Here is an 18168-nt window from a genome sequence, read left to right as displayed (position 1 = left end):
AACGGTGTGAGTGTGGAATGCAGCAACACTATACACTCAAACTCAGAGCTGTGAGTTGAGCTTCTTCAAACATTGGATTCCCACAGGGATGCATCATGTTGTCTTATCAGTTTAAAATACTGCTGGACACATTTCAAGACACAAGCTTGGGAGTCCACATCCCCAAGGGTCGAGGGGTTGTCCCATCAAGATGAGCTTGTGATGAAGTGTCTAAATTGAGTTGTTTGGTTATTGTCATTGGCTGTTATACTGTAGTAAGCAAGAGTTACAGGCCATCAGTCCTCCTCTGACATCATCCAAGCACCCTCCTCGCCACCAACTGAAATTAATTAAATGGGTTAATAAGGCATCTGGATACCGCTGTTGTCGAGCATGTGAATAAATCTTCCACAATTGAGCCTAAAGAAGACCTCTGTCGTGACGGCAGGCCAGATGAGGTTAAGCATCTCAGGAGTTCAGTTGCTGTAGCTAATGAATCCCCTGTCCGCTGCCGACAGACTGTAGGGTGGTAAGAGAGGAGGGTTGATTGATAAGTAAGGAAAGACGAAAGGGTAACGAGGGAGAGATGTGGGACAAGAGAGTTCTTGTCTCCCATCCTCTGTATCCTCCAAATAACCTTCTGCCAGTTAGTATTTACCTCCCGCTGCAGAATATAATGCAACATTAATACTCTATATATAATTTGCAAATGCAACCACAAGACTGTGATGCATGGAGCAATGCTGCCATTAATGGTGTCCACTAAGCAGGGAGAGGAAGACATCTTTCATTATTAGGTACAATTTCACTTCTGATGGTGGCCGTAGGCTGAATATTTCTCATTCAGTTTCTCACAGTAATTACGAAAATATCAAACATGTTAAATTAATGTTAAAATTTGGATTGATACTGCTTGTATACAGATCCTTAAAACTTATCTGGATTGAATAAATCAAAAATCCTTCGTCAACAGAGTATTTTTGCCTCACCTGCGCAACATTCATAAGGAATAGAATTGCTATTAATTCAGACTTACTATTAATTACTAGGTCATTGTCCAGCAACTTACCTTGCACCACCTTAACGTTTTGTAAATCACAGATCACAGTTTGGATGTTTTTTTTTACCAATGCACAATTGATATTTTGTACTGAATTGAACTGTAAGTACAAACAATGTGTTCGGAGAACATTGCTTATTTCTCTCCTGCTATCTCTAGTTGTATGATTCCTGGCCCACGATGAGGTGCCCAGGACTCTGAAAACCTCTCCCTACTGGAATCATTCTGGTTGCAGGTTGAGATCACACCCGTGAGAAAAGTCCATCCCTGTAACCCACTGCCTTTTCATGAAAAAGCGAAAACATCTTTTGTCTCTTGTTCATGGTTTTCCCCCGCTAAAACTCTGCTTGTTGACTCATTAAAGTATCCCTCATGGGCAAAACACACTCCACTCAAAAAAAAAAAAAAAGATCAATACACTTTGTGGTTTATTTTTCTCTGCACAAGAGTATGTTTTTTGATGGAGTGTCTCTCTCTATTATGAAGGAAAATTATGAGGAGTATCATATTACTCTCCCATGGCAGGTATAGGTTTTTTATTTCCCGGAAGAATACCAATGTTCTGTAAAGACACTAATCTTTACAGAACATGGGTTACAGTGAGTTGTAAAGGGGCTTCTATGTGTGGCAGCTGCTGTCACCTCAGTTATATTGACTTTAGGTGATGTGCTTGTGTGTGGATCCTGAATTATTCCACAAGGTTTAGTTCTGGGCCCAGATTTTCTTACATTTTATTTTAATTGGAGTAACTCATCTTTTACTAACTGCCATGCACATTTATAAGCAGATAATACAATATCAAATTGTATTGCTGACTCCTATAATCCTATAGCACTCCTTTACTTAATGATCTTGAATAACATAATCTTGGTTATAGTAGCAAAGCATTTATTTTTTTCTAAACTAGAGTTACATTGAGTTACAGAATATGTTTACAGTAGTATTTGGATAAATGACAGATTCATATTAAAATATAATGAAATGGGTTTGTAAGAATATATTTATATATGTTGTTTATCATTCTGCCCTTTGGTTTATTACTGGTGATTTTGACTATACTCATCATTGCTCCTGTCTGGAAAAAGTTTGGTGGTCTGTATAAAAGACATGATAGGCAGATGTATTTGTTTATCGACAGGCCTCTGATTGGGAAGCAGCCATCTTATATCACTCCTATGACTGGCGCTCTGGACCATATCAAACTTCAAACTAATGGCATTCACTAATAGTCCGTCAAGTCTGTACTGAGCCCTGATCTTTAGTTGTTATGCTTCAAGCACTTGGAACTCTTCACTAAATTATTATATAACCCTTGGTCAATTCAAACTCATGATTCCAAACTGTCAATTGATTTGTCTATTGCATTTTTTTTAAATAACTGTATTTATATTTAAGTTTTAATTTATTGTTTTAATTGTATTTTTTTTTTCATTTAGTGTCTTGTAAACTGTTTTTCAACATTACTCCTGCATTTGACTGGTTCTCGGAGGCATGAAACAGTGAGGTGGTAATTGTAGTTGTTCTTGTATTCTTCCCTCTCTTCTCTCTAGAGGGCCGAGCAGAGGAGTGGTGTGAGCAGAGGAAAAAAGGGAACTCAGAGGTCTAGTGTCAAAGATGTTAGAGAAAGAGGAAGATGGACAGAGAGAGAAAAATTATGATAAAGAAGGATGAAAAGAGTTAGCGGGAGGTAAAGAGAGCGAGGGATTCACAAACCCTGAGAGGGAGTACATGGAAAGATGCGGAAAAAGTGAGGGGGGAGGCTGTAATCCCAGACAGGATTTGACTGGTTCTTGGCTCTCTGTAGGGAGAACTGCATTGTAATCCCCTGCTCAGCATGTGGACTTGGGCAGAGTTTCAAAACCAAATTCCCCTAGTGGCTGAAAACCGCAGGGGTTAGACTGGTATGATTGTGGTTGTGTCTATGTGTGTGTGTGAGATTGTTCGTGGATCAGAAGTGGCTGTTTACAAGCTTATTGTGGCCCCACATTGGACGCTTAATAGTGGCTGATGGTAATGTGTGAGAGTAAGTGCCCGCCAGCGCATCCATGCACTCAAGTGTATGAGTATGCTGTGTTTTAATACAGCTGAGCAGCCATCCACTCCGGCAAGCAGTTAAGGTTGTTTGAGCATAAACTTTAGGGGGTTTATAGTTAGGGGTTTAACGAATGGTCAATTTGTGAACAAAGTCGGTACAACTACCGTTGGAAAAATAGCCACTATAGGATACAGTGCCATAAAACAAAGGAAAAGGTTCTGTTGAAGCTGTGATTTATGTTTTTCTGAGTTATTTGAATGGTTATACAGTGACACTGTTCTTCAAGTCTGACACAAGAGTCTTTCTTTTATCACTGTAGAGTTTCTTTGATGGCTGGGACTGCACAAAGAAGAAGGACAAGACCAAAGGGAGGCATGACACTTTGCTGGGATGTAAGTCACCAGAACCCACTTTATCCTGTGTAAAAAAAAAAAAAATAAATAACATTTCTGAACATTTCTTTGCTCTTGTACTTTTATTTGTCTCAGATGACCGCCACAGAGTCAAGCTCCACCCTCTCCTGGGAGACCCAAACTCGGATTACATCAACGCTAACTACATTGATGTAAGTGAAATCACGTTTTTCTGCCTCTCCTCGACATGGGAAACAAATTGTCAGCCTCTGCTGAGATTCTATCTATCATACCCTTCGAAGCCACAGTCCATCTATTTCATTCCTCTAAGCCCACCAGTCGGCTGGCCCACTTTCACCTGGAAGCTTTCATCCAATCAAACACCCTTCTTTGCTGTGTTTTGCCAGATGCCATGGTTGTCAATTGCTGCGCCGAGTCCATGACCCGGAGTAACTCTGCACTTTTATTGAAGCAGAGTGGAATAAATGCATTTAATGGAGAGGAAATGAACCTTTCTGTAAGATGCCACAAATCCCCCTGAATTAAATAGACATGATTGCTGTTATTCAATCTCTAGATGGGCTGAGAGGAGATGATCCTTTCCACTGTTCACCCTAACTGTCTGCCACACATGCAGTGCCACAGTAGCATTCTCACTGATTATATGAAATACATGTATTTGTTGCTAATGTGTCCCACACAGTCTCATTCATGCGTGCATTCATTCATTAAAAAAAACAAAAACTAGATGATGCTGTATTCATTCATAACGCAGAGGAAGCAGAAGTTACAAACAATAGAACTCCAGAAAGATTATGCGGGGAAAAAGGAGGAAAAAAAGCGATTTAACTACCAGATATATTGTAGATGGAAACTTTTTTGGGGGTTCCCCTGTGAATTTGCTGTCATAGTCCTCAGTTGTTGCTTGGTATTTGAGTTATGTCAAAGGAAGTCTGGCACTCAAATCCAATTTCTTCATCTCAAAAGATTTATTTTGCATGCCTCTCATTGGGACTCAAATAAAGTAAATATGGCGCTCTGTGAAAAAATGGAGGCAGGCTGATGTTCTATCAACTGCTGTTTGAGCTTGATCAGAGGTTGAAAAATCTCAGTCAAAATCCTTATTAAGAATATGTTTGAAAAGTAACTGATATTATTATTTACAGTGAGAGAAAATTACCTGGTTCATACTTTGACTTGACTTTGGTGGATCCCTCGTTTAGGCCAATTGTATCATCAAAATGCTTGACACTACAGGTTTGTTTTTTTTCTCTTTTATTTCTCTGTAGAGATTGTCTGGTAGTGAGATGCTTTTAGAGAGTTCATTACAGTGAGAGGGCATTAAAAACCTGGCCTGCTGTTAGGACTAGTTATTGTGAGGGTCTCCATTAGCGTTAAGGGCACAGACGTGCAGGCATTAGAATGAAAACACCACTCACCAGCCACGACAGTGTCAGAGTCAGTGGTTGTTACACTCTGACAAAACTGACCCTGCCAGCTGAAAAGTAACTACTTAACCACAGCGGAAAAACGATTTCACTAGAGGTTAAATGGAAAAGTTTTTTGCCTCCCTCTGAAACATTATTGCGCTTTCAAAAACAGAGGTGAGAGAGGGTAAGCTTTCTCTGGATCCTCTTTGCTCGGCTGCGGAGTGTGTTGGTTGAAGAGGTGCATAATTTTGCATGTGTTTGACAGCTTGCAGAGCAGCACAGTGCATCGTGGTTGTTGCTAATTTACATTTAGTCTGCATCTTAAGAGTAACAAGGTCTTACTGACAGGTGTCACACAACCGAAAATACATGCCCACTCTGTCACACACGTTCATGCGGTAAATCAGTTTTGTCTGTTGTAAAAGTATGTGTACATTATGTAGTACTTTGTCACTTACCTTAAAGGCACTAAAAACATATTTCACACAGTCAAGTCTTAGTAATCGGGTCTTGCACACACACTAAACAAACAACCACCTGAACAGTTATTGTTCGTTCATAAGACAGAAATTTTCATTTTAGTTTTTGTTCCTACTTTTCTAACTAGGATTTCCAAAAAGGGATTTCACATATTTACATGTGCCAGTGCAGTCTCTAATTGGAAGGGCCCACTGGGTGCAGAAGGGTTTAACCTCTTTCTGTATTCCTATTTCAAGTTTTCTTCATTTGATAATGTCAATGTTTTTTAAGTTTGAAACGTGGGCCTCTCCCAGATGATGAAAGCACCCCATAGGTTGGTGGCTTTCATGGCCACTAGTTTGAATTATTTCAGTTTGGTATGGCAGATCAGCTCTATATACTACAATACCCATGAGCCATGGGTTGCTGTTGCCATGGAGACGAAACCAGTCAGGGGCGGGAATCAGAACAATGGCCATTTCAAAACATTTCTTCATTGATCTTGTGAACAAAACGTGTTGTCATAGCTGTTGACTTAATCCAAAATTGGCCCAGAATTTAAAGATTAATGTAAATAATCTACAGACTATATTGTGAATCATTTTTCTTTAGCCCACCATTACTGGCACATGGGACAATGTGCTTAAGCTTGGTAATCCGTATTTTGGATATCCTGTATTGAAATGCACCATGGGAAATGTAGCTTAGTGACTTATCAAAGTTTCTCTGTAAGCAGGCTTGAACCTTTCACTTCTTGTCAAAGAACCAGATATTGTCTATTGCGTTTTTTGTATACTGTTGAGACAAGTCAGACAAGTTTACAAGCTGCAGAAGTGCTCTAGCTCGGAATAGTCTTTCAAAAAAAAAATATGGGAAATTGTCTCTGGGAAAGATGTGTGTGACTGTGAACCAGGGACCAGGAATAGTTTCTCCCACCTCAGAATTTAGCAACATGTGAACCAAAAGAAACAAACGTAAGGTTGTTCGCTGATCAAATATGACAAACTACTTCAAACCATTTCCACATTTTTACTCTTTTTCTTCCTTTAAAAAGAATCCCAACACAACTGCGATACAATCAAGTGAAACTACAAGTATTTTCCAAAAAGCAACTATTACACTTAAGGAAATGAAAACAGTGATTTTAAGTTTTGAGGTACCACAACAATGAGTGCTCCAAAATGCATCCTCAGTCCATAAACACACACCTCTCACCACCTCTCTGTAACCATCACTCCTCTTTATAAACGCTTCTTTCATTAACTAGCTTGTATGTGTTCTTTTTCTACTCCCCATTTCCTCGACCTTGGACCCTGTAGATTCGGATTAACAGGGAAGTAAGTACTTCACTGCTCGTTCTTCAGCCTGCCATCGCTCTGTTTTTGCTCTTTCTCTCCTCTTCCCTTCCCCCATCCCTCTCCTCTTTTCACTATCCTCTATCCACAAATGCTCATAGGTCAGTGTGTCTCAGGTTTTGTCCACATTCGACATTCGACAAAACAAAACAAAATAACAACATGCTCTTTAACCAATGATTTTAAATTAACACAAGGAGATGTGTCCTGTCTGGATGGAGGACCCTGCTGTGTTTGTTAGATCTCATAAGTGGCCAAGACGGAGGTTTAGCTGCTCTGCTGATCATCTTCAATGGACGAGGAGAAGCGTTCGTGCAGATGTTCGTGTTTAGTGAAGGGCCAGAGGAATTGTGGATAGTAGGCCCCACAGCACTGGTCATCCATCTCCATTTCAAACGTGTCCCTGTTTAGTGTGGATTTCCCCATCATGTTGATTTGATGAGTGCCTTATGGGCTTGGGAAGTTTGTTCAGATTATTCCTGACCTGCCTTCTCCATTCTACACACTCATGTTAGGTTATTGGGGCATCAATTATCTTACCATCTGCTCCTCTCGAAACGATAACAGAGTGAACCACAACATCGATGTGGTCTTTTAGGAGATGTGTCTATAGACGCTCAGGAACTGGTCCTTCATTTACATCACAAGGTGAGATAAACAGCATTTATTTTCAGGAGGGACTTCCTTTGAACAGTTTGCTCGGCCTTAAAGTCCCTCAGGGGGTCTCTGTCGTGTTTATTCCCCTCATGGCAGTAGAGGTGACATCTTATTGTTCATTCATATTCACCCCATATTCACCATATTCATCTGTATCAAAGGCTGCGGCGCCCTTTGATATAAAGATCTCAGTGTACTTCACTGTACACAACAGTCTGCCCCAGAAGACTGTTCATGTTGGTGATGATACATGAATCTAGGTGCAACCTGAGTAAGATATTTATCTACTGAAGAGTAAAACAGTTCAAGGAGAAAGGTTTTTTTTTCGTTTTTGAACAGACAAAAATGGTTTGCTTAGCTAATTCGTCCTCTTATATAGTACACATTGCATCTACAGTGAAAATGTTTTAGTTTTTTGGGACAGGCCCCTTAAAGCGAGTTTGTTGAATAGATAAAAACCTTTAAAATTGAAGACTGCACACCTTTAGTTTCTTTGTCATATCTTTATTCAAGTGTCACATGGATTCAGGCATTCAGTCAGCTGATCTGACTCTGGAAATCCCCTTTTCAGAGATTCATCAGCATTCCGTCGAGATGCCGTGTTAACTATATGTGTCTCCTCCGATGCTCCAAGCTCTGAGGAGCAGAGGGCAAAGACAAGGTGTGTGGTCAGCAATAGGTCAGACGGTATAGGGAACTCCACAGGAAACGTGTTTCACAGTGGGAGAGTGTGGGTCAGTATGAGAGCAGAATGCATAAAATAGAAGAAGGGGGGGGGGGATGGGTGAGACCAAGAGACACCCTCCCATACAGCTGTGCCTGAGGTGTAGACAGCTTACTCAGCATGTCATCCCTCTTCTCTCTTTCAGGGCTACCATCGATCCAACCACTTCATCGCCACTCAGGGTGAGTATCCCAGCAAGGCTGTTGAGTGTGAGCGTGTGTATGTGTGTGTGTGTGTGTGTGTGTGTGTGTGTGTGTGTGTGTGTGTGTGTGTGTGTGTGTGTGTGTGTGTGTGTGTGTGTGTGTGTGTGTGTGTGTGTGTGTGTGTGTGTGTGTGTGTGTGTGTGTGTGAAGTCAGGATGGTGAGCACCTTTTGAAGCCGTGTAATGAATTGAAGACGATCCAGCCAATGAGCCTACTCATGCACATTCCCTTGCCAAAAGCATCTCTCTGGCAAATCCAGAGGTGACAACCAACCTGTGAAGGCTGCGTTCATGATGTTACTGACTAAATCATGGGCAGACGTGATTAATTAAAGACATTAGTTGTAGCTTCTCGATTTCTGTGACATGTGGGGTCGGGTGTTCATTGTCGGAAGGAAGAGCCTGTATGTCACTGCCACTCAACAACAGAGCCGCTCCTGATGGACGGTCAGACAGTCACACAGTTGTTTGTGCTTAAAACTTTCCTGATGGTTTTTGTATCTAAAGGCTCATTTGTGCTCCCTTTACATAGAGATACACACTTTTAAGAGGATGTCCTCTCTCTGCCCACATTCTTCAATGCGTCCTTCTACTACATTGAAGAAGAGTCAAACGTTTCTGGCAACGACAAACGTGGCGGCGGTGGAGGAGGTCGTAATAATGTACCTCTTAAGAAAGAGGCAGCAATGTAGACGGCAATTTAAAACGTCTGACCAACTTGCAAAACCTCTTCACAAAAATATCCGTCATTCATGTCTCGCATCAACGGGCGGCTACACTGCCCCCACGATTTCCACTGACACTGCTTCCAATTTCATCCGAAGTCTGTAAGATTTCAGAAAACATGCAACGTGCAACAGAAACAGTTATCAGTTATCTGTTTACATATCTGGCGTTGACCACAAGTGAGACTTCATAAGTGTCATTTTCTAGGGAGCTCCAATCACAAAGTCACTGAAGTTCTGCTCATCTTCTTATCCTACACTCTGTCTCTCCCCCCTGTTGGGGAGACAGAGAGAGGCAGATGTCATTTAAAAGAAGAAGAAATAAAGACGTCAGCAGTGTTTTGTCTTTTTAAGCATTTATTTCCTATGTGATTCTCTTTTTCTTTTAGTTGTATCTTGCTTCTTAAATGTGTCCTCTCCATGTGACAGTGAGTTATTGTCCTTCTATCAGTGCTGTTTTTCGGTCGCCCTTTCATTCTACCTGAAATTCCCAATAATTCTATTGACGGCACAATCTTGAGAGATCACTACCCTGCCGTCAGAGGAAGGACACTTAGGTCAATATAATACAGGATTTCACAGCTGAAAGAATTCCCTTATTGAATTCCCTTTGATGCTGCTGTTTGCCTTTCACTGTTCTTCTGTTCTACCATCTTCCCACCAGGACCCAAGCAGGAGACTCTGTATGATTTTTGGAGGATGGTGTGGCAGGAAAATTGCTTCAGCATCGTCATGATCACTAAGCTGGTGGAGGTCGGCCGGGTAAGTGATGTGCAGTCCCCCTCCCTTTCCTGTCACCACCCAGTGCTCAGAAACATTGGACATTTGCCGTAAGGGAACATTTTGGAGTCTATTTCAAAAGACTTTTGTTTGTTTGATATGCATAGATCTCACAGGACCTTGGATTCCAGTCTTTATGCTAAACGAAGCTAAGGCTCAGCAAGAAAGTGTAAATCCCCAACTGTCAAAAATATTCCTTTAACTTGCTGTATCTTTTCGTTGGCAATTGCATATCAGGAAAAAATAAGGGGATGTCTTAAGCAAGTCTTCATAAATTTTGATGTATTTTTCACGTTATTTGGATGAACCCTTATTTGCCTGTGATGACATCATCATCTAGAGACAGCGATGATGTATTATAGGAATCTAAATTACGATGGTATGATTAAAGTCCATTAAAATTACAATAAAATACTTGTGGCTTATATAAGATTATTCTGAGCCACATATGTAGGGGCAGCTGTTCTTACATACACTGCATGATTACACAGGTTTAATGGCTTTACTGTGGCGCTGTTATTTTCCACCTCACAAAAATACCTGTAGCGTATGAAATCTGCTCCATCCTTTTCACCCCATGAAAGAGACACATATTACCTCAGTAGATGGTTAAAATGACACCATTTTTCTAGCAGTAGCCCTTCATCCAATTTGGATTTCCATCCTAACAATTCAGGGAACAGTCAACAAATGAGGTCTGTGCTGCTGAATCCAAATAACACCTCTATTGGATAAAAAAGGACCTCCTTTGTGCCTGATGCTGGTGAAAAAGATTGCCGCATCCTGTTCATTATGCTTCCCACATTATGTGATTACTGTGCTTTTCTTTTCTTTGCCCTCTAAGATGAAATATCTGCCGAGGAACAGGTTGTTTTTGTTCTTCCGCAGCATTTGATGTGTAACCATGTTTTCAACTTATTAAATTTCACACCAATATTTCTTGTTCAAGTTAAACTAACAAATGAAGGGTTTAACATTTTTAAGGATCATCACTTAATTATAAAATATAATGACACAGGTCAAATTTTTTAACTTGCTATATTTAACTGTCGAATGAATTGTCAAAATCAATCTTGTGAGTTATCATTACAGTATCTAATTATTCATCCATTCTGAGTAGTGTGCTTCAATTTCAAATATAATGGAAAGGCCTTTAAAACTGGCATGGGGCAAGGTGCACTACGATTCCTTTTCTTGGTTAATTTGCTCCGGAACAGGTGGAAAAAAATGTTGCACAACCCTTGTTGCATAAAGTTAGTGTAAATACATTCTTATTCACTTAAATTGACGTAGTCAACAGCGACACAATCACCTCACCACCATTGTTCAATTGCAGGAAATAAACTTGAGGCACATTTTCTGGTCTTTTCCCTTAAACGTATAGGAGTGTAAAGAAGTGTATGGTTTAAAGTATCAAATAGAAAAGTCGATTCAGAGAAATTGCTCCTAATGAGAGAGGCTTTCCTTGTTTCCTCCAAATTGGGAACGTTAAGCCCAAGGGGGGTCAACATGAGAATCTATTGTTATGGTCCACTGGATCAAATTTCCTCTCAAAAACATGTTTTGTTATTTTTTCAGAAAAGTTTGAAATGAAGTCGAAGGATGGATATGTTATGGTCAAGCGTGTTGACCTTTTTAAGTAAAGGTTATTCTTGAAATCAGGGGACTGTAGAATTCAGGATGCTGCATTTTTGAAAGATGACGTTGAAACAGTGGATACAGTTCTGTAGATTCAATCTTCACCTCAAACACTGTCAAACGGATCAATTCACGTTACACCTTCTACAGTTTTGCAGGTGCATCTAGCAAAGATGTCAACATGAGGTTTGACTCTTGTTGCTTCACTATTTTAAAACAGGTGAAATGCTGTAAATATTGGCCGGATGACAGCGAGATGTACGGTGACATCAAGATCACTCTGCTTAAGACAGAGACTCTGGCTGAATACACAGTTCGTACATTTGCCTTGGAAAGGGTACGTTTATCTAACATTTACATTCTGCCTACCCTTGTTTGCCTATACATTCTTTTGCATTTGCATTCTTAATTTCACTACTTTGTCAGGGTAGAAAGCAATATATGATACTGTGTTTCCCTGAACTGCATATTTCTCCTTCTCTTTCTATTCCTGTCTCTTTTGGTAATGTATTCATGAACATCATTTGGCCATCTTTCCCCGTTACCTGGTATAGAAAGAATTAAAATTAGAAGTAGTACATTAATAGAACAGATTTAATACTTGGCATGGCTTACTGCCGATTGGCATGGGGTCCACACGTTACATTTTGAGGAATTAACATCAGCGGCTATCTGAATACCCCTGCCGTCTTCCCGACATAGCCGTTACAGTGGTTTGCCCCCGGTGGACTCCGTCCTGTCAATCTCCCTGGGGATGTCGCTATGGAAGGGCTAAGAGCAGCGCTGGAGTGACAGGGGCACAAACACAGCATTATCGTCACACTGTCACAGTTGCTCTCCACGGGCACATGCCGCTTATTTAAATCGGCACAAATTTGGGAGCTGGTGACAGCTTGTTTTTTCGTAGCTCTTATCCTCTTTTTTTTTTTTTTTTGTCAAGATTTCTGTCTTCAGCAAATCTTTGCTTTGCATTGCTTTGTCAATTCTGTACAGAGGGAGAAATTGCTGTGTGACTGCAGCAGCCTCCCAGTGGAGAGCGGAAAGATCCCAGCCCTCCCTGAGCTCCGAGAGCCTCAGTAATTCCTTTCTGCGTGTCTGTCACATTGCAGCTGCTACTAGCATGTGATGCCCGGAGGCCTTACTCTCCTAGAAGACCTAACACCACGCACAAATAATGTCCTGGTTGTCATCGCACTAACGGAAAAAACTTTCTGCATCCCTCACTGTGGGGGCGCGGGGGGGGGATGCCTCTGAATAGATGGGAGCATGAAACAGTAGCCTGCAGGCTACTATGGTTTGGATGCAAGCCACATAAATGTAGTGTTTTTACGTGCGACGCTAATGTGCGTTGTTTGTCACGACAGAGAGGATACTCAACCAAGCACGAGGTGCGTCAGTTCCACTTCACATCCTGGCCTGAGCACGGGGTGCCCTATCACGCCACCGGACTGTTGGCCTTCATACGGAGAGTGAAAGCCTCTACGCCGCCTGACGCTGGCCCCGTGGTGGTCCACTGCAGGTGACGCAATGCCCAGCAACCGCTGTAACCTGTTTGCAAACGTTATCATCTGTAGGTTTTCTTTTCTGTCATCCCTCCTACACTGTAAACAAGATGATCACAACGCAGACCACCTCTTACAGAAATGGAAGGACATGGTCTCCCCTCTTTCTCCTCTTTGTTTTACAGAGCCCTAACTCTGTCTCTGTTCATATGTGAAAAATATCACATGACAATATCTGACATAGTGCCCTTGATGGATATTAATGCTAACCTAACTTCAATTTAATCGGATTTTGAAAAACACATTTCCCTTCAATTCAAAAAGTACTCCATTTCATGACAGATACTATCACAGACATTTCTGAATTTGCTCTTGTTGGAGGCCTAAAGCTCTCATTGCCTTAGAATGCCTAAGGGGAGTATGAGTTAAAGGAGACATATTATTCTCTGATTTAGGTTCATTGTTTTAATTTGGATTATTACTTCACAAGGTTTACATGCTCTAATGTTCAGAAAACACATCAGTTTCCTCATACTGTCCTCTTCTGAAGCTCTTTCCAGCCTCTGTCTAAAAAAACTTCTTTTTAGCTCCTTGGTTTTAGCTCCCTACTCGCAAATTCCATCCGTCACATGACCCTCGCCTTATAGTGGCCTAGAAGACTTTTTTTTGTGATTGTAAGTCTATTAATGATTCCTCATGAAAGATTATCTTTAACATTTATTTATTTGTAATTCCAGTGTGGGGGCGGGCCGCACCGGCTGCTACATCGTGCTGGATGTCATGTTGGACATGGCCGAGTGTGAAGGCGTGGTGGATATCTACAACTGTGTCAAAACCCTCTGCTCTCGACGCATCAACATGATCCAGACAGAGGTCAGGTCAACTGCACGGCCTGGGAACCACTTCACATTCAGACCAAGTCTTATTTCTGATGTCTTCGTCTGTATACTGGATATTCAGGCTGTGACATAAGCTAAGATAAGATAAGATTACACTTTACTATCAGAATGGTCTTCCAAAACTTTTCTTGCGTCCCAAGACGCACACTGTTTCACATAAATGACAACAAAAACAAAAAATAACAAACAACAAAGCAAATACATATACAAGCTTATTGCACCACACATTATGAGTAAGTGGATGCCATGCCGTCCATATTATGACTCCCTTTACCATATATTGCTCAGCCTACACAGGCACACTGAGGCCTACTTAGAAATTAAACTTTGATTCAACAGTTTGACTATTTGTTCCGCAGTCCGTTCAGTGGAGCCTGTGGGACTGTGAATGATCTGCTTGATGGCAAAAGCTGATATACTTCAAAGAAGATATGAGTGGGGTCGTATGTAACATCACCTACCAGCGGCACAATTCTTTTAGAATACGCAGCTTGACAAAATTTCCCTCAAGTGCTTGACCCACAGTCTTTGTGCACATCACTGTGCACAATGTGGTAACTTCTCTCTCGTACTGAGAGAGCCTCTGAAGAGTCAGGTTTTTAAACATTTGATTTTCCCTCCTGTTGTTTGGGAATTCAAAGAGTGGGGTGTGTATTATCATACTCCCCCTCTGGGACTTATGTAAAGGTCATTGCCATAGTTTTAGAGAAAAGACTCACATCGTCTTTCACTATGAAGCGTAGGCACGGTGCTGTTCTTTAGATGTGAGGATGATTCGCATATTCACCCCTTATTATGTAAATCCAACGTTGACTTAGCTGTTTATTACATTTGTAATTATTTGCAGGGGTGCTCTAATTAAATGCACACCACTTGTGTTTGTTTACTTAGGACTATTTATTTATCTTGCAGCAGCTTTGATACACTACCAACATTATTGCGCATGTTTAATTCAGAACAAGGCAGGTTATGAAAAATCTCTTATTCATATTGTTTAACTATTTATTTACATCTACATATGTTCATAGCCCGTCTTCACCTGCCTCCTTTGTTATGTCTGGTATGTCTGTTTGCAATCAGATAACATACCCTCGCCCACTACCTGAAACCCACTGGATTACATAAGCATGCCCACACGTGTGCACATGCACAGCACTCAAATCACTTCACCTGTCGCCGCTTCAGGAGCAGTACATCTTCATCCACGATGCCATCCTGGAGGCGTGTCTGTGCGGAGAGACGGCCATCCTGGTGAACGAGTTTGCCGTCACCTACAAAGAGATGCTGCGGGTGGATTCCCAGAGTAATTCCTCCCAGCTGCGGGAAGAGTTCCAGGTCAGTCCCGTGCTGGACGGAGGATCAGCGGCATTTTTGTTGAAACGTGCAAACTCATGTTCTCAATTACACAGCCCACTCTCAGCAGTTTGTCATCATAATGCAGTGCATTTAATATCAGCAGCGACTTTTCTTCAATTTCCTTTTTTGGAACCAGTACAGTACTAGTAATAGTCACAAATGAACAGCACAGAATTGTCATCCCTTTGTGTATGTAAAACAATGTTATTATTACTGCTGCTGCTAAATGTTCTACTTCTACCACTAATTCTAACTAAAGCCATATTAATTAATATTTTATATCTGGTGCCATGAATATAAAGGTGACAGTTGATACAGTCACAGTGCTACAATGTGACTCAAGATGAATGTATTCACCGGGTCTGGAAAGTGAAGCCAATGCGGAAGTGACTAAAACCTTTATTCTCTGGAATCACCAGCAACGCCACTGGTCGCAAACTTATGAGAAAGTCACTCTACTTCTCATTTGTTTTTATGACATCAGTTATCACATTTTCCTGAGGAGTTTATGGTTCAATCGCTAGTTTCAAGTCTTCTCAAATACGGCATGTGATGGTCATTTTGTAAATTATGTTCCATTTAGAGTAAAATAGACAATAGAGCAGCGTATGCACTGTGAGTACAGCTAGTACCGTCCAATAGTGTATGGTCCAGTTGGGGAAATGTCCTTCATGGCGCAGACATTTCAAAATCAACAGAGTGCAGAAACGTTTAGACTGAATGGAAAGCGATGGCTCTGCTTCCACAAAGATGTGATTTTGGTTTCTGTTCACTCCAGACTCTGTGGGACTGGTTTTTAGGAAACGGTTTCAGAACCTTTCATCAGATGTTGATTACGAGAGAAGGGAGCCAGCTCTGTTCTCACATGCTTTACCTGCCTCATCCACGTTCCTCTGCTGCAGCACTCAGCCAACAGCCACATTGGTTCCAGGTTTCGCATTTCAAAAAAACACCGGAGAGAACCCATTCGGTTCTTTTTTTAATTTTATGCCCATTTAGTTTTATCCTCATATTCTACTTTATGGCTAATGCATTGCTTTGGATAAGGGAATGGTGATGTTGGTGGGGACGCTCTGATTACAAACTGTTAGTTTGTCATGAAGGAAACTGCCACGCTGCTCTCTTTGATCTTGTAAACTTATCCATCTGACATTGTTGATAAAAGCCTCTCCGCCGCCCAGCGAGCTCTGTGTTTGCCTTTTAGTCTGTCATCCTGCAGACAGCGCTCTGCCAACTGGTAGTACTGAGATCAGCAAGTCACAGATCAATTATTGATGCAGTGTATTGATGATCCATATAGCTTTTTTCCCCCAAAGTTGTCTCATTCAATTAAAGCTAAATATACAGAGAGTTGATCAAAGAATAATTGGTATGCAATATTTCCTCTTTTTTTCTTACATTCCCTTTCATTATGGAGTTGGCGGAATTTATCCTTTATTATTTTATAGCAGTTTTTAATCATTATCTTCTGATTTTAAGAGATTCTTTCAGTTAACATTATTGAATTCTTTAAATTCTCTGTGTCCCATTTCTCTTTCCTTTTGCTTTTTCTTCCTCCTCCTCCTCCTCCTCCCTAACATTTTCGATTGCTCTGCTGTGTATCACCACTCTTCACACATCTCATCTTTTAAACGTTCTCTTCAATTCCATGTCATCTTCCCCTCACTTTGCGTCTCATCTCTTTAACATTTACATTTGCAGACTCTCAACTCTGTGACTCCCCACTTGGACGTGGAAGAGTGCAGCATTGCCCTGTTGCCCAGAAACCGAGAGAAGAACCGCAGCATGGACGTTCTGCCGCCCGATCGCGCCCTGGCCTTCCTGGTCACGACGGAAGGGGAGAGCAACAATTACATCAACGCTGCTCTCGCCGACAGCTTCCATCGGCAAGCCGCTTTCATCGTGACCCCGCACCCTCTGCCGGGCACCACGGCGGACTTCTGGAGGCTGGTCTTTGACTATGGCTGCACAGCGGTAGTCATGCTCAACCAACTCAACCAGTCAAACTCTGCCTGGGTAAGGTCAAAGTGTTACATACGTTTTTTTATTGCCACTGATTTGTTGACTCTTAAACAAAGACTTGAAAAATGTTTGAGTTCACTCAAACAGTAGCCGCTGTTTGCTCTGCAGGTTTTTACTTTGTCTAGTGGATATCTGAACTTTACTCTGGACTTTCTCCACATGCCCTCACCTCACTGTTTCTGTATCTGTGCTTGGGATTAGTTCCTTCATGCCATTGTATTGGGCTTTGATCCCTGACCACATTGATCTCAAGGCATGACTAGATAACTCCCGTCCCAGATTTTCCTTCCTCCTCCTCAAGTTACAGCTCTGGAGAATGGGATCGCTCTGCCCTCCAGCCACATCTCAGGGTTCTTTTCGTTGGCGTCCCACTTCTTCTCATGAGCATGTCTTTTCTCTGCACTGCAATGTTCCCTGTTCTTTCTTTAACACTTAACACTACACTAATGAGTGGAAACATAACAAGATTCAAGTTGAAGATTAAAAGGAACCCGACATAACACTATGAAGAAATGATTAAAAGAAGGTCATAGCACTGAAAGCCTTTTCTAGCCTGAGCTTCTATGGGAAGCTAATCCATATGGTTAGAGTTGTAATAGCAATTATTTGCAAGCTAGCACTGATGGAAAGAGTATCTACTGTATCTACCCAAAGATATTCTTTCAAACCAATAACCAGTGGCAAGACCTTTAGGAGCCCTGTGAGGCATTGTTGCTGTAAATGGTCTTAACCTTTAATCTTCGGGTATGACATGCTCATTAAATGTGGAAAGTGTGGCTTTTTGCCTGCTCTTTTGTAACACACTATGCAGTCAAGCAAACAAACAAAAGACACATTATCATAAAACATTATTGCCTACCCCGGTTCAATCCCACCACGCCTTTTAAATGTTTTTCATCTCGTCTTTTTTTCCCCCCGTGCGACTCAGTCACAAATTGAGTTATTGCCACTTGAAGTTGTTTCTCTGTTCAAGATCTTGTTATGAACTCTGT

General features: G+C 41.3%; 1 protein-coding gene across 4 annotated transcripts in view; it reads left to right on the top strand.

The window, feature by feature from the left end:
- ptprub (protein tyrosine phosphatase receptor type Ub) overlaps positions 1 to 18168 on the top strand; it is a 142328-nt gene that overhangs the window by 119009 nt on the left and 5151 nt on the right. For 2 of the 4 annotated variants that reach the window (XM_047332392.1, XM_035634561.2), the window contains 10 exons: positions 3394 to 3466; positions 3563 to 3639; positions 6636 to 6653; positions 8198 to 8234; positions 9644 to 9741; positions 11618 to 11734; positions 12762 to 12916; positions 13637 to 13772; positions 14984 to 15133; positions 16856 to 17170. In XM_047332392.1, coding sequence (XP_047188348.1) covers positions 3394 to 3466; positions 3563 to 3639; positions 6636 to 6653; positions 8198 to 8234; positions 9644 to 9741; positions 11618 to 11734; positions 12762 to 12916; positions 13637 to 13772; positions 14984 to 15133; positions 16856 to 17170 — 1176 coding nt within the window. The remainder of the gene's footprint in view (positions 1 to 3393; positions 3467 to 3562; positions 3640 to 6635; positions 6654 to 8197; positions 8235 to 9643; positions 9742 to 11617; positions 11735 to 12761; positions 12917 to 13636; positions 13773 to 14983; positions 15134 to 16855; positions 17171 to 18168) is intronic. The other 2 variants (XM_047332399.1, XM_047332382.1) reach the window with 1 other exon arrangement.

Source organism: Scophthalmus maximus, chromosome 1 (assembly GCF_022379125.1).
Source record: "Scophthalmus maximus strain ysfricsl-2021 chromosome 1, ASM2237912v1, whole genome shotgun sequence".
Lineage (NCBI taxonomy): Eukaryota > Metazoa > Chordata > Actinopteri > Pleuronectiformes > Scophthalmidae > Scophthalmus > Scophthalmus maximus.
Note: the sequence above shows the minus strand (reverse complement) of the source record. Positions and strands in the feature narration are given on the sequence as shown.